Source organism: Protopterus annectens, chromosome 6.part0 (assembly GCF_019279795.1).
Source record: "Protopterus annectens isolate FY-2018-M chromosome 6.part0, PAN1.0, whole genome shotgun sequence".
Lineage (NCBI taxonomy): Eukaryota > Metazoa > Chordata > Ceratodontiformes > Protopteridae > Protopterus > Protopterus annectens.
Window position 1 is genome coordinate 426,769,598 of NC_056737.1, and position 17,144 is coordinate 426,786,741.

The 17,144-nt window shown below is 39.6% G+C and overlaps 1 protein-coding gene across 1 annotated transcript in view; it reads left to right on the forward strand.

The window, feature by feature from the left end:
• The window catches only part of LOC122803852 (cysteine-rich protein 2-like), a 415,299-nt gene that overhangs the window by 346,334 nt on the left and 51,821 nt on the right, over positions 1 to 17,144 (forward strand). The window contains exon 7 of the mRNA XM_044073534.1: positions 16,376 to 16,470. Within this exon, the coding sequence (XP_043929469.1) occupies positions 16,376 to 16,470 (95 nt within the window). The remainder of the gene's footprint in view (positions 1 to 16,375; positions 16,471 to 17,144) is intronic.

Here is a 17,144-nt window from a genome sequence, read left to right on the forward strand (position 1 = left end):
AGATTCCAATTCCACTCACTCCCATCCATAAGCAGATGGCCAGACCTACCATCAAACCAGTGGGCAGAGGCCCAAAAGCAAGTACTTTCTCTTCTCAGTATCAAGGCTATTGAACCTGCCCCAGCAGAAGAAAAGGGGCAAGATTTTTACTCCAGACTGTTTCTGGTCCCCAGAAAAGAAAACTCTTTGTGTCCTATCCTGGATCTGTCTATTCTCAACACCTTTTTGTTGGTTCCAAAATTCAAAATGTTAACTCTCCAACATGCAGGCAGAGAGGAATTCAAATTTACCCATTCTTGGACGATTACCTGATTCAGGCAGACAGTCAGGAATTCCTACTTCAGCACCTGGCATTTGTAAAGAGACTTCTCACTTCACTGGATTACACCATCAACGAAAAAAAATCACAACTGGTACCCAGCCACCAGATTGTGTTTCTGGGAGCAAGCTTGAACATAACTTGTCAGATGGCATTCCTCACTCCAGAGAAACAAATTTATTTGACAAACTATTTCAATCTACTGGCCACCAAAACCCGGCTATCTGCAAGAAAAATACTGCAAGCCCTAGGGTTCATGGCATCTTGGATTCTACTAATTCCATATGCAAGACTGCATTTGATGAAACTTCAATGGTACCTAAATAGTCTCAACATTTTCAGGACCTGGAAACACTGATTCTATCATTCCTTGCTTAAGGACAGAGTTCCTTTGGTGGGCAGAGGCCTTCGACCCACAACATTCTACCCCCTGCCGCCCAAACCCTAACAACGGACGCATCAGACTATGCATGAGGGGGCACCAATGGCAGGGCAGTGCATTCAGGGCAAATGGAACCCAAAGCAAATGCACCTGCATATCAATCAAAAAGAAATGCTAGCTGTGCAGAATGCTCTGACAGCCTTCAAGGGCCTTATTCTTCCAGGACAACTATTGGTAAAGACAGACAACACCACAGTTATGTGGTACATAAACAAGCAGGGGGGAACCCATTCCTACCCACTTTGCAGACTAGCCATGGCTCTGTGGAACACAGCCTTGAGCAAACAAGTGCACTTACAAGCTCAATTCCTGCCAGGCAAACTAAATTCACTGGTAGATGACTTAAGCAGAAATCTCATGGATCCACACGAATGGAAACTGGAATGCAAAATATTCAAGCTTTTGAGGAACAGGTGGGGGGCACCAGAGGTGGACCATTTTTCTTCCCATCAGAACTATCAATTGAGCAAATATTGCACCAGAACTCCTCACAGCCAAGATTGGAAATTGGATGCCTTGTCCTTCACCTGGGAAAGCCTCTCAGTCTATGCTTTTCCCCCTCTGCCACTCCTCTTTAAGGTTCTACTAAAAATCAAACAGGACAAGCCAAGGACAATCCTGATTGCACCAGACTGGCCACGCCAGCACTGGTACCCTCTTTTGCCCAGTATGACAGTGCTACAACCATGGCACCTGTCTCGGACTCCTCCTCTGCTGTCCCAGCAGGCAGGCCAGATTCTGCACCCTCAGCTACAGACCCTGAACCTTGCAGCCTGGCTAATCCCCTGAATTGAGCACCAGCAAACCTCCGTAAGCAGGTACTGGATGTCATTCTTGAGGCAAGGAGGCCTAGTACTAGAAAATCCTATTCGGAAAAATGGAGAAGATATAGTTCCTGGAGCTAGTCCCCGGAAATGGGCACAACTGTGCCCAGCTTACCTCATATACTAGATTACTTAACAGAAATGCTCCACAAAGGCCTATCCTTCTCTTTAATTAAGATCCATGCCTCTGCCATCTCAGCTCATTATAATACTGAGCCCACCCCTCTTCTCTCATCCTCTGGTAAAACCGTTCCTGAGAGGAGCCTAAAATTTAAGATCTCCCCCCCCCAGGACAGCTCTGTCTCCAGCCTGGGACCTTAACTTTGTATTAGAAAAACTCACACTTCTGCCCTTTGAACCTGCTGCTACAGCAGAGTTAAAATTCCTCTCATGTAAAACAGCTTTACTTCTAGCCATCACTTCAGCAAGAAGATGGTCTGAATTGCAGGCCCTTATGGCAGTGGAACCCTTCATTGTCTTCCATGTAGACAGGGTTTCCCTCAGGACTAACCCATCCTTTATGCCCAAGGTGGTGTCGAATTGACTGGTTTAAAGCCACACTAATTTGCCAATCTTTTTTCCTAATCCTCAGAATAAAGGGGAAAGGATCCTGCATTCCCTGGACGTGCACAGGCAGCTTAGATTATATCTGGACAGGACTAAACCTCTCAGAAAATCTGACAAGCTGCTAGTCAGCTTTGATGCAGGGGCAGAGGGCAAGGCCATTTCAAAGTAAACCATTTCTAAATGGATAGCACACTGCATCCATTTCTGCTAAAAGCACCATGGGAAACCCACCCCAAAGGGGATCAGAACTCATTCCACTAGGGCTACATCTACCTCTACAGCATTTCTCAGGGGAGTCCCTACCAGGGACATACTGGAAGCTGCAACCTGGAGCTCTGTACACACTTTCACCAAGCACTACCACTTGCCTATATTTTCTAAATCCAGAGCTGGATTTGCCACAGCAGTCTTACAGGGCCTGATTGTCAGCCCTAATGCTTCATAACTACCTCCACCCTTCCTTAGCTTTGGGAATCGACCCAAATGTGATGACTGCAACAGTGAAACATGAAGAACATAGTACAGTTGTGTACACTTACCATAGATGTTGATGTTCAAGTGTATTCACTGTTGCAGTCCTGGTTACCCTCCTTCCAGCCCCCCTGACTTCTCTTGATTTCTTTCCTATCCTTTTTGTCTGGCATATCTTATATCATTGGTATTTGTTTTTTGCTGGGGGGTATTACATACCATGCAATTGCTTCCTATTTTGGGGGCAGCTGACATCTGGGGCAAGAAAAACTGATGTAATGGCGTCAGCTGCATATTTTATACCCCTGATGACCTGATGTCATGGAAGAAGTGACAGAATCTGATGCATAAATCCCAAGAGTCAGGTATTCAGGCCAGCTGAGGGCTACCTGCAGGCAGATAACCCAAATGTGATGACTGCAACAGTGAATACACTCGAACATCTACATTTATGGTTAGTGTACACAACTGTACTTTCTTCTCCACCTTCCCCCAGTTCTGTTCTTCACCTTCTGTGATTGTCATACATTCTGCCATATATATATATATATATATATATATATATATATATATATATATATATATATATATATATATATATATATATATATATATGAGATCCACACAGCAGTACCACTGTGTCTTAAGGTTCTCAGTTTATGTATTCCTTAGAGAGGTTATGAAGGAGTGATGTGACTGTGTTGTAATTATGTATCAGGAAGAAAGTTATTTTTGTATTAGAAAAGGTTACGGAATCCTGTTATAAGACTGGGTGTATATGTATAAAATATATAAAATGGGTGTTTGGAAGAATGAGAAGCAGGTGGTGTTGAAAGTACCTATTCACAGCTCCGAGCTTAAGTAAGAAATTAAATATGGGAGCAGAATTCAGAAATATTAATTCGACATATAACAGACTTTTTTTTTTTTCAATTAAAAGTTGGAATGAGTAGGCAGATTTAAAGCAGGGAATGATAGGTCAGGAAGCCTAGCAGATTGTAACAGTAATTCTGTGTAGATCTGCTAACATGTACCATTTGTGTATATTTTAATCACACACTGCTATCTTCAGACAGTTTTGAATCCTTACTTTATTTTAATTGCTAGAAGCTTCCCCAGTATAATCATTCTTGCCTTATTCCTGTCATGGTTTCTGCCATGACCTCTCTGCCAGGAAATCATTGCTGATTTATAATGTTTCTTCCATGGTTTGCGTAATCTGAAGCTTTTATGAACCAGCCCTTTCTTTCTGTTCAGTGACTCCTTTCTCCCAGGGTATTGTGCTCTCCTTCTGTTCTGCGTTTTCTTCCTTTGCAATCTTTTTCCTACTCCTGAACTTTATTAACTGTCAAAAGATATTATTATGTTGGCAAATGTCATTCTGGTATTTGTTTCAGATGTTTCTCCTACTTGGATTTGAACCCAGCATCCTACAGTTATGTCAGCATTTAGAAAATTATAGCAAATTAAGTCAAATCTTGAACCTGAAAGCAATGCTTTTTAAAGAATGTACTACCATTGCACTCACTCTGGCATGGGAAGACTAGTGGCTGGGTCCTTTGCTGGATCCGTTTTTGTTTACCCAGTTACATGCTTGTTATTCTGCACTGTTACTTACTGATCCTCCAAACTTGTCAGTTTTGGTATTCTTGGATTGGTGTTTATCCAAAAATGCTGCATTTTTAGGCTTGGTGGAAATATCTTTCAGGCCCTGTAATAACAAAGTCATTCAGTGTTTCATCTTGAGGCCCTTTTTTACTTTTTCAGTCTAAGCAAAAGCAGATTTGTCCTATGGGATGTCCATTTTCCCCTAGCAGTTATTTGTAGTGGTATAAATAAATTACACACATTTGGCCCAACCTTGTGTGTTTAATACACATGCAGAAATAAGTGGAATAATTATGTCTTCTAGAGTGGCTAATACTGCATCTTAGATACTTACATACTTTTAAAGGTTTGTTATGGAGTTGTTCCTTGTTTAACAATTTGTAACTGTTAAGACAAACAAAACACACACAAAAACATACATGGAAAAATACCTATGTGCTTAATTTAAAAGATTATCAATTAAGCTCTTATTAACATGCTTGTATAGCTAACAAGTGCACAATAAAAGTAAGAACACGTACAATAATTGGGGGTGGCTCTACAACAAGTTCAGTATTACAGTAGTCTGGGATCATTTGCTTGCAAGCCATGTTTTTGTTTCAGATAAGTTTTCTGATCAGTAAGGCTAACAGTGGTTTTCTTTGTCTTACATGTGCATTTTTAGTCAAACATTTTAACTTTGCTTCTTGCATACGTTTCCAGAAAGCACATTCAAGTCAGAAATGTAAACAGTGTCTCCAACGCCCATTGCTTGGAGCTAGTAATGTTCTCATAACCAGCCTGTTCCTTTAGTCCATGTTCAGGACTTCCTGCATCTCTGGCCACCTCACATGCATGCATTAGTCTAGGAAGGCAAAGATGAAAGAAGCTTTTGTTGCAGTCTGTTCATTCAGACTTAGGAGGTACTTTTTGCCTGATTCTTCATCTTTTCATGCATGATATGTATTGATTTGAGGTAGAACTAAAGGTAAACATCTGTGCTTATTGCTTTGGGAGCTTGCATGTTACAGTGGATACATACTAACTGATACAAGTAATATTACACCGTATGTCATATAACTGGAAAATAATGTTGACAGTAGGGAAATATTTACTTTTACCAGTAAAACAAAAGCATTTTTACCAGGATCCTGCCTGCACGTCCGTATATGGGGGTCGCATCCTCCCATGTCCCTCACTTCTGTAATTTGATCAAGTCTGAAATCATTCAACCCTGTGAGCAACAGAAATACTTCCTTATCTTTAAATGTATGTGATCTAAAAAATAATAATAAAATAAATAAATAAAACATGAAGTTGCAGTATGAAAGTAACATGGAAACACATTTACCTAGTCGTGCTGTATTGTGTATCTCAACCAAATGAAATGTGACATTAAAGTGAGTCCTCCAAGAAAAAGGCCATTTCCTTCAATGCTCAGTTTGTTCCTCGATGTCTGACCAGCTTGGACTCTCAGGTTTGGTTTTGAACTTGGTTTTCACTGATTTCGAACACCTTTCCTTTGTTGTAGAGCATTAGCTGTTTTCCAGACAACTGATCTTTCTTTCTTCTTTTTTTTTTCATTTGTAGCTGCAGTTGCATTACTTTTGAAAGTAAAGATATTCAGGAGCCTTAAATAAGAAAACAAATAATGTGGAAGCCCATAACTTGGGTAACTGGGCCAAAGGAATCAAACTGAGGCCTGTATCAATTTCTCATTGAGTTGTATATGTTTATGTGCCTTTGTTCATTGAAAGGATTATCCTTGTCTGGAATAAAGGAGAAGCACACAACAAGACTCATAGCAAAAAACATGGCATGTATGTCATGCTTCTATAATTTGATTCTCCACCAATAAATAGGTATGGATTGCCTCTGCAGATACACAAATCTTTTTATTCTGCAAAAGTCTGCTGTGTGGGTGATTTTTAGCCATTTTCTAGCAGCTAAAATGGCTGCTGTCTAGGTGAAAATGGGAAAATGGGTTATTTTTAGTTCATCCTTCAGCAGTGCCCCTGCATTGTCATATTCATTTAATTTACACAGTGGTTCAGTAATTTATGTACATCTTCTATTAGGCTAACAAACCATCCATCATTTACTAGAACAACAGGTGACACAAAATTTGTTGTTTTACAAGCAGCTTGTTGTTGTACAAAGTATTTGGGGGAGGCGTCCTTTCTGTTGGTGGAGATTTTAACCATTTTTTCAGCCTTATCGTCAACTTTTGTTTAACAAAAGCCCAGGTGCATCATGGTTAATAAATAAAGATAAGTAAACAGGAACCAGACTAATATAGTCTAATTCAAAACATTATGGCTATTTCAGTAAAGTAAGAAAACAAGTCTGTATGAATAAGTGGGGTTTAAGGGACCCAGTAAAGCAAACTGAGTAGTGAATTCCTCAGGAGCTGGGGTCTACTAACCAAGATAACAAAGGCTAGGTATATTGAGCTGAGCACTGTGAATTACTGGTAGCCCCAGGTGCAGACTAGCCATTAAGGGATGAAGAAGTCTTTAAATATGTGGGCCTACATTATCCAGGCTAAATGTATGTTAGAATGACATTCTTGTACTTGGTTCTGCATAAGACTGGAAGGCAGTGCAAACTCTGCAGCCATGGAGTATTACTGCATTAGTTATAGAAACAATTGATAGTATAGTTGTGGACTTGTGCAGAAGCTGGATTTGCCAGATGTCAGTACAAGGAAGGGCTGCCCTTGTAAAGGCCATTTCAGTGACCTTACAACTCTAGATTATATCATGGTTCATAATAGTAAGGAGTACAGATGCAAAAGGTCCATCTCTGTGACTTCCTCTCATCTCCTGTCTTTCAGAAGACTTTGCTTGGGAATCAGGATAGTTGGTATCCAGGTGTGAGCGAGACATTTACTACTGTGTTTTGCTTTTCAGTGGCATCTTTGCACTGCTGCATTCATTTAATACACACTTTGGCACAGTAATTGCTAACATCTTTTAACAGAAAAAAGGGGCAGTCCCCTTGTATGTCAGGGCTCCAGGAGATTAGTCCTTTTATATATTGGGATGTCAGGGTGACCAGTCCCTTCATATGTCTTCATATGGTTTTAATATGTAAATATATAACCGTTTCTCTGCATTGCATTTCTCTATTGTATTTCACATTGTATTATGCTGTTCTGTCTTATTGTCTTCTGTATGGAGCTTTTCTCCCAGGGCCTCCGCTGAAAATGGACATATATCCAGTCGGTCCTTCCCGGTCAACAAATGTAAAATAATAAATAAATAAATGTCAGGGCACCAGGGGGACCAGTTTCCTCATATGTTTGGGCACCAAGGTACTCCATGAAATATCTGATCCAAGCTGGAGTGAGCCTGATCAGGAGTCCTCAAGTTGGCCACAGTGGTAGAGTGCCAGTATTGTTTTTCACACACTTCCATAAAAGATTGTGTGGTTGAAAGGTGCCATTGCAGAAGGAGATTGTCTTTTTATCCCCAGGTGCAGTGAAAAGAGTTGTTATTGTTTATTTTTAGTTCTCCACAGATGTCATTGATTTCAGCCTTCCCTATTACTTGCTTCCAAGGATCCCTATTGTTTCAGCTCAAGTGCCTCAGCGCTGTCCCACTGTGTCATGCAGTATGAAGGTCTGCCCACCTGGAGAGCTCCTGCTCGCAGAGGTATCCACTCCACGATAGACTGTAGGTGGATGCACCATGTCGATACTTCAGTATAGGATAGGACAGGTGAGAAGGTGTCGCACTGCAGCTCTGCTGTGAGTTTTTTTTTTCTACTTGCCCTAACCTACTCCCAGCATGCTGAAATCATGTGATAGGATGACTGATTGATATAATGTGAAGCTGGTCTTATGCAAGGCCACAGATTCACTAAGCAACTACTTATCTTTGACCTATTCCTATTCAGAGCCTTTAAGAGCTTACGTTAAAATGACAGGGTTCACTGAGAAAGGCTTTAATTCAGAACTGGGCAAGGTGAATCTTTATTGTAGAGTTGGACATGTGGGGAAGGTAGGTTTTTGTCTACAAAGCAGGTACTTTATGCTTCTGCCCACCTATCTGTGCCACTCGTGTCTGTTTCCTCCTGGCTTCCATTTTGTCCAAATGCTTTGTATCACAATAGCTCTGTACTGAGCTAGACGTGACCCTTCACTGGGTTGGTCTCCCTTCTCCTCAGGAGGTTGACCTTGCAAAACTTCAGTGTTTAGCCCTGGAGATTGAGAGATACTGTGTGAAATTGCATGTGTGCAGCTGAGACACACTGTACTTTTAATTTCCTAGCTGTGACAGTGGCTAGTTTAAAGCTGTTGGGGGTATTGACACTGTCACCTGTTTACCTAGCATTGACCCATAAGGCACATGGTCTCCAGAGATTGCACAGGCCCTCCCCCTGAGATGGGAGATCTGGACATCAGTTGTATCATCCTAGCCCCACTCCCTGACTCCCCAACCTTGGGTTGCAAGCGATGCACAAAGCAGGTACCTCTGTGAGCCTCTCTTAGGTGGCAAGTAATCTTTTCCTTAATGTTTTGCTAGGTGTTAGGCCAGACAAAGTGAATTTATGAATATCCAAGTCCTGCAGTCAGGCTCCAGTTAAATAGCTTATGAAGAGGTTATTCAGCGCAAGTTTCGCACTATTTATCAAACAGCCTGGTATGTTATCTGTTCCCATGGAAGAAGTGTTCTTAGCTTTGGACAGCACTTTCAGTACATGTTCTTAAGTAATGATTGTAACTTTGAAAGATACGGGAAGTTTTAAGGCTTTGAGTAATCCTCCAGAGAGTAAAAGTCAAACTAAACATATTTTCTAGCATATAGGCAATATCCACCAGGTCAAAGTAGGCTGTGGTATTTAATATAACTGTTGCGTGTTGTTTCTTAGTTTCCTAATATAATTAAATAATGATTTGTAATGGTCTGTTTTACTAAAGCTTCTTTCTCAGGTGGTAGGCAAAAGGGAGAGGGATGCATTAGGGTTTAGGGTATTATCTTGGCTGCAAAGGGAGTATGGAGAAGCCTTGATGCAAAGTTTATTCCTGGAAGAAGGGCAGAATTGTTAATCTTTGAAGGTCAAGGTTGAAAGCAGAGTATACAATACAAGGTGAGCTAGGTGCTAAAAGCTTTTGTTGTGTTTTAAGGGTCATTATTGCAGTTACCATCAGTAGAGTTCAGTTAACAAATGACTGAATAATGAGAAATCCCTTTCATAGTAATTTTTTGGACTACAGAAGAAGAGAGCCCTGATTTGTAGAGAATATCAGCGCAGAAAGTGATATTAGTAGGTAGCAAGATACAGTTAATATCTTTTATATCAGAATGGGTTTCAGAAGAGATCTTGGGTGGACACTCGTGGTAAAAGTGCTTTTATCTCTTACTGTGAGTAACTGCATGGACCTTAAAGGCCTAATTGATTTGGTAGTTATTTAGTCTTTAGACTATGAACTCTAAAGCTGTGCATATCTAGTTTGCTTAGATGGATTTTGATGATTCAGTTTGTAAAAGGCTGTAAGTAGGTTAAGAAACATGGTGCCTGTAAGCCATTGGCGTTCTTTTGAAAATATTTTGTCTTTTACTGGTTGTATTGCCGTTTGTGTATCATGAACATACCTGAGTCCATTTTTTTTTATTTAGTTACTGATCGAAAAGCTGATTACAGAGCAGTTTCTAAAATATCTTAATTATATGGCAAAGGTCTTGGGGAGGGGTTTGGAGAAATGGAATAATGAGGTAGTTTTTAAACTGGGGAGAGTAAATTATTTGAAGAGAGCGAGAGAGATTAAATATATAAGTAACAGATTTAGTGTGAGGGTAAGCACCACTGTGAAAGTGTTATAAATCAGACTGGATTTAGTACCAAGTCTTTTACTTATTCCTTTTAAAGTGATTTACCAAAAGTAAAATGTTGGTGTCCGTAGAAAGTTTTGTGAGGGAGAAGTGTTGGGATAAGGCAGAGGAGTATTGGTCAGATTTCCAGTATTAATGTTTCCAGTGTTAGTTGTAAGATGGAGAAGCAGGGTGGTAATCATTTTTTTAAATATGGAGGGATGAAGTGTTCATAGGACTATAGGATATGTCATGGTAATGTCCTTAATCAATGTCCAGAGTAGCGTGAGTTGTGAGGCCACTGTTGTGAGTTTATAAAGTGAGTAGAAGGCTTGTGCTTCTTTTATTTCAAGTGTCCACTTTTGCCTTGGTGTACTGAAGGTTTTGTGAAGTTCTGTAATCTTAATGGATTTCCATAATTCCAGGGCCTTTTTCCTAGTTTTAAGGAGCTTTATCAATTGAAGAAGTAAGCCTGGGCAAAACTGAATTTTAACAAACCCTATATTTAAAGGGTAGTGTTTAAGGATTTGCATTGTTACAGTATTACATATGATAAGTACTTCAGATGGTCTAATGCTTGATGTATTAAGGACAGCCTGCATTATAATGTCTATGACCCAAGTAAACAATATCACATACTTGAATGTGCTAGAGTTGCTCACATCTCAGCGCAATACCATATTCATGGGTGATTTCAAGTATACCACCATAAACTGGGAAACCTACACAACCACTAACATGCAGTCTCAAAGATTCCTGAATTTTGTCAGTGCAGACACCCTGGAACTGCTAGTCTACACACCTTCTTCTAGTGGTGCAAATGTCCTGGATCTGGTACTTACAAATATGAAGGGACATTGCTTCCCCACTTGTGTAATGTCCTCACTGGTCAGATCAGATCACAAAGTGGTAACCTTGAAATAAAAGTTGAACTCCCACTTTTCCAAGGCTAACTATCTCCTATTAAGTGAATGGATAGGTAAATTCCAAGTCCACCCAGACTCTGAGAACACTGTGGCATATGCAGACGTGTCTATGGAAGCCATGTACAAGCATGTAAATAACTGCATAGAAACAGCAGTACCAAACCAAAATAAACTTTGGAAAAACTCCAAAAACAAGCCTTTTTGATGGACCCCCAGTATAAATAGGTTGTTTAACAAAAGAAAGAAATTCCTGTGCAAAAATAGGAAGGGCTATGCTAAAAAGACAAAAAAACTCCATCAGACTCAACAAGCAACTCAGGGACTAATAAACTCCACCAAAGCCAACTTTGAGATGAAAATAGCCTGCCAAACTAATAACCACAGGGCATTTTTCAGTTATGTATGCAACCTTAAAGGGAACAGTGTGCTGAACTAATAGTAAATGGAACTTACTATACCGAAATGGGGGACTAGAGCAAATTTGCTGGCCAATAAATTTGGCTCCAGTTTCACCCCCCCACCATCATTTCTTGCCAGGAAATACCCTCTACCATTTCTACCCCGACTATCACTAAAGAATAGGTCCTCACTGCACTCTCCTGAGCTACAAATGCTGCATCAATGGGTCCTGATAATATCCAGGGATTCCTCCCAAATAGCTTGAAACATATTTTGTCAAACCCACTAGAATCTCTCTTCAACCACAAGCTTCATCCTTGGGGAATGGAGGACTACAACTGTCATCTCTCAACACAAAGGCAGACCATCAACAGACCCAGGGAACTACAGACCCATAGGTTTGACTAGTCTTTATATGCAAGGCCATGGAAATAATTATTGTGGGCCTGATAAAGACATGGGAAATCTTCAGACAATGGACCCTTCCCAGTTCGGTTTCATCAAGGGTAGGTCATGCCTACTAAACTTGGTGAACTACTTTGAGAAGGTAGGGCACTAGAGCCATGAGTAAGGACAAAATGGTACATACTGCCTACCTTGACCTAGCAAAGGTATTTGACATAATACCTCACTCTGGTATTACAGACAAACTCAGAAATTTAGGCATAAATCCCTATGTCAACCGATGGATAGCCAAATGGCTGACAGGACACAGGAAGTTAGGGTGGGGGAATCTACTTCCACCAAGAGGCCTGTTACTAGTGGTGTCCTACAGGACTCTGTACTGGGATCTCTCCTATTTGGAATATACTTCTCTAAAGTCAAAGCAAATGTAGAGGCCCTTTGGCTGACCAAATTTGCTGACAACTTCAAGCTGGGTGCAATAACTGAATCCCCCAAAGATGTAGATATCCTCCAGGAAGGTTTAGAACAGACAAATAACTGATGCCAAAACCATGACCTAAAACTCAGTGAAAAAATGAATAATCATGACCTTTGGGAAGACGACCACTCCTGTAAATTACAACATTGATAACACTCTTCTAAGAGTAGACCCAGTGGTAAGGAACTTGGAAAGCAGGTTGACAGTAAGACAAATATTTTTCACCATGTATCCATTGTAGTGAGAAAATCCTTCCAAGTGGTGCAACTTGTAAGTAAGGGCATGGCATCCAGCTCTAAGGAAATCATAGTCCCAATATACTCAGCCCATATTAGACCATTAGTCAAGTACAAAGGACCCTTCAAACATGTACCTGACCAGGCATTTGCAACAGCTGGAGAGGCCACAGAGTTTCCTCACTAAAGGAATACAGGGTGTAAATATGTCCTGTGTGGACCACTTCAAAGCCTCGACCCTGTAACCAGTCTCCTACAGATTATTGAAGTGTGACCTATGCCTAACCTACAAGGCATTCTCTGATCAAGCCATGATGGATCTGCTACACATTCACAAACAGCACTAGAATTACCTGATTTAAGGATCTACACCTTGTTTGTGACATAAGCAAAACATGTTGGAGGGAGAGGTATGCATCTCAGAGATTACACCTTCTCTGGAATAGACTCCTCATTCATGTAAAACAGAGCTGTTCCCCAAGTCTATTGAAATGCAATTTGGGCCACTGGGTGGGGAAATTGCAAATTCACCCCTGGCTTGTCGCCTGTGGCCCTTATGGACAGGGATAATTTGTAGATGCCCTAAGGCATTGGCATATACCAAAGCCATTCTAGCCTGTGGGCACTGATAATTGGAAAAACTGGGACAAGAATGCTTGGGCTTAAAAAAGCTCTAGGGTCATTAGCCTAGTGACCTCCTATGATCCTATAGCCTTACTTTCTGCTGGAAATATAACAACTGGCTATAAATGATCCACTGCATCTTAAGTTTGAGTTATCACTAAAACCTTTGGATATGGATGAACAAAATTGTCTATTTTGTTTCCTTTACAAATACCAATGGTAACGGACACCACACCAGTCATCTTTGTATTTACCTTTGTTATGGAATTTCCTACAGAATGGTTTAAGCATAATGGTCTGGCTCGTGGTGTATTATATTTTTTTTTCTTAGAGTGTCTTCCTCACACAATGTTAGGTGACCTAATACTTTGAAACGAGTTACTATGGGAGCTGAGCACTCCTCTAGTATACTTTTATTGCTCCTGTGTACCTTTAGCAGGTACGTTTATTCAGGTTATTTGGCGACTTCATAGTCACAGCATAGTACAGAAGCAAACTTACTAGCATTACTGCTGATATGTCAAGAGAACCAAATGTACTTGGGACTACAGCTCAGTTATTTTAATTGAAAATAGCTCCAGTTCTATATATTGTCTTTTTTATTCCCTGTTTGAACATTGTTAGCAGTATGTCATATAAGCTGTTTTGGATTGAGTACGGGAGGAATCGCTGCCCATTAACAATGTAATCTGCTTACTAGTAGCAGGCCTTAAATATATGATATGAATTTTGCCTGTTGCATCATTGCAGTGTTAACTAATGGAAATTGGTTGCCATAAACTTGTTGTAATGTTATAAAAATATTATGCTGATAAAATTTATTTTGTTCAAGTTTAAAAAAAACATATGTACTGTTGGCACCATATTAATCACATTGGGGACCATCTTAATAAATGGTGTGAAAGCTTGGCAGTGGCTGTCTGCATCTGGGGACAGGTTTAATGTTTTTGTAATACTGAGACGATTATTCTCTTTAAGGTAAGCAAGCATGCTCTTTATTTTTAATTAATACTGTTAAAACTGACATTTTAAGAATATGCTAATGATACAGTTAAGATGTAACATGGTACAAGGGTTATCCGTCTCAAAGGTGCACTTACATAGATATACATGTGCAAACAAACCATTGCATCTAACCCTTTCATGTTTCAGCTTAGGATCTAACACAGAATGGGGTGGGAAAGATCCCAGTCTTTATTATTTATGATACAGATGCCAAACATGTTACACTTTGTATATCCACTGTAAGGAATTTTCCAGTTATACTTTTTGGAAATTTGATCCTTCTACAACAGTAGGTGTCAGAAGAGGGAAGACAGATTTTTTCCCCCTCAAATCACTGAAAAAAGGATATATAGAAACCATGCTGCTACCCATATATTTTAATGCAGTGTATCTCAGTATTTGCAGTAGTCATCTACACTAGAATGTTTTTGTCTTCTCTAATTATAAAATGTTCACTTAGTTGGGGTTACAGAGGACCCATTCATTGCAAGATAAATTTATTGAATCCATTTCTCCAAAATATTAACAGACTGGTTGTGATCAGTGACACGATTATAATCCTGTATGTAGTACACAGAACTCCAAGATTGCACTCTGAAATCAGTGCTGTTAAGTTCTAGTTTAATGCAGCTAACAAAGAACTACATCCAAAGCATTTTTACTGCATTAAAAGCTGTAATACACTGTGTGCGGTGTCACACAAAAGCACAAGTGAGGCAGAGTGAAGTGTCTAACAGCTTTTAAAGCCGTTTCTTCATCAGGGGGACATTTCACTTCTGTCTGTCCACTCTTTGTGGCAGTACTAAGTGTGGTACAAGTTTCAAAGCTGTAAAATACTTCCTGCTCCTTTTTTTTTTCTCTGCATGTTGCAGTATATTGAGACAACTAAAGCCCATGTAGTACAAAGAAGTACGATCAGTACAACAGTCGTAACTAATTTGTTAATGTTTTCTTATTGATTCAGGAAATTCACCTTCTGAGTTTTGCCTTCAGTGTGAATTTCTTGAATACATTGGTTTGTGACTGGGTCAGTGAATTTCTTGAATACATTTAAGACAACCTATTAACAAATTATGATTGGCGACTCGATTATAAATCCTTGATGGCTAGCATATTCTAATTTGTTTGTGTTCTGTGAAGGTTGGTTGTCATGAACATGATGAAAAACTTTGTTGTCAAGTAAATGATGAAGCGTGAGCCACTTCTTAGTTCACAGAATTTCACTTTTTTCATACTGTTGAAGCTTAACTTTACACCTTAAAGAGCGATAGAACATCAAATTTAAACCCCATTAGTATCTTATGTCAGGATTCTAGAAGCTCACAAGTGCCTTTCAAGCTTCTATTTCTAGTGAGATTATGAACTAGAACAATCTGCAGGAAAATAACTTTGCTTATCACAGTTGTTCGGCAGCTGTTGTAGAAGTTATGCCATTGAAACAAACATTGTCCTTTCCTGTCTACTGTTCGTGTAAAGCTGTTCATGTAAAGCTAATAATACATGTAAACCTCCCAATTCCTTACCCCCCTATGTTTCTATTACACTACTGTTCTTTGAACAACTTATCTGTTTGTGTGTAAATAACAAAGCACTTCTCCTAACATATGGTAAATTTCATTTGAACTGCTGCTGTCTTCATAATGCTCCAATGCCTAATCAAACCCTGACTTGTATCACTATTCAACTGCTCAAATGTATACATGATCGGTCCATACTTAGGAGTGCCTTCCAGTTTTTGTAAACTGAACTTGAAAATTCCTAAGTACTTGATACACTGGAAATACATGAGCAACAGTATTTGGAAGTCTCGCACCCAGTTTCTGTGAAAATTCTCCTGTGTCTGTAAGGGAAAGACCTGGAAACTGTAAAATGACTTTCTTTTTAACATTGAAGACCAGTATTGTACCCCATCCCCATCCAGTCTGAATGTTGGTATAATGATTAAGGTGTTTATCTCCTAGACAAAAGGTACAGAATTTGATTCTTATGGGAAGCTAGCCTAGTACTTGTGTAGGAACTACTGCAATCATTCAGGGGTTAGGAGCTGGCATTGTAGTTAAGGTGTTTATCTTACAGATACAAGGTACAGGGTTTGATTCTCACCTTTGGGGTAAGCATGACTAGGCTTAAAACGTCTCCCTGGGTTGTTAACCTATGAACCACATTCATCACATTTCTAATGATCAGATGTGAATAAATAATCAAGTTCCAAATCCTCATCGGCAACATATCCATGATGTGCTTCTTTCAATAAAATGGTTCTTCTCTTTTTGTAGCGGAAAAGGTAACATCACTGGGGAAGGACTGGCACCGTCCATGTTTGCGATGTGAGCGCTGCAGCAAGACATTAACTCCAGGCGGACATGCTGAGGTAAGACTGAAACCAAAATGTGATAAGTGAGAAGATGAAAGTTTTCCTACAAATGTGTAAAACCCTTAAAATACAACTACGCATACATATGCACTCTCAGACATACACACACGAGTGCACACATACTCACTTAATTTAAGCTTCCTGTGAGGTATAAGGTAGACAGAGTTATCTACCATAATTTAAGCTTGCATTTCAAACCTTTCCAGTGCAATTATCTAGTAACAAAAATAGCTATCTAAGGGAAAAGTTTGCATTGTATGGTATACTATACAAATCAGAACAGTACAGCACTATTTTTTTTTAATCTCAATTCAATTTGCTCTGTCAAAGCCCATTATGATAATAAATTTATACCTCATCTTCTGATGCCACTAAACCTGAAACTCTAATCAAATCATACTTGAGTACCACTTAAATACCACTCTGTTACAGTATGTGGTAAAAGAGTGCATGCATTAAGCAATCCGAATGACATTAACTGAGGCACAAAGTAAGATGAGTTCATGTAGTCCTCCTAACTGTGCTTTATAAGAAATATATATCCCAGGAATGTCTTAATGTGCTTATGAAATCGACCTAGGTAAATATGATTGTGCATTACATATTTATGATGTGTATGTTGGAGCAAGTCTGACTGCCAAACAATTACTGTCATTTCAAAAATGCAGCAT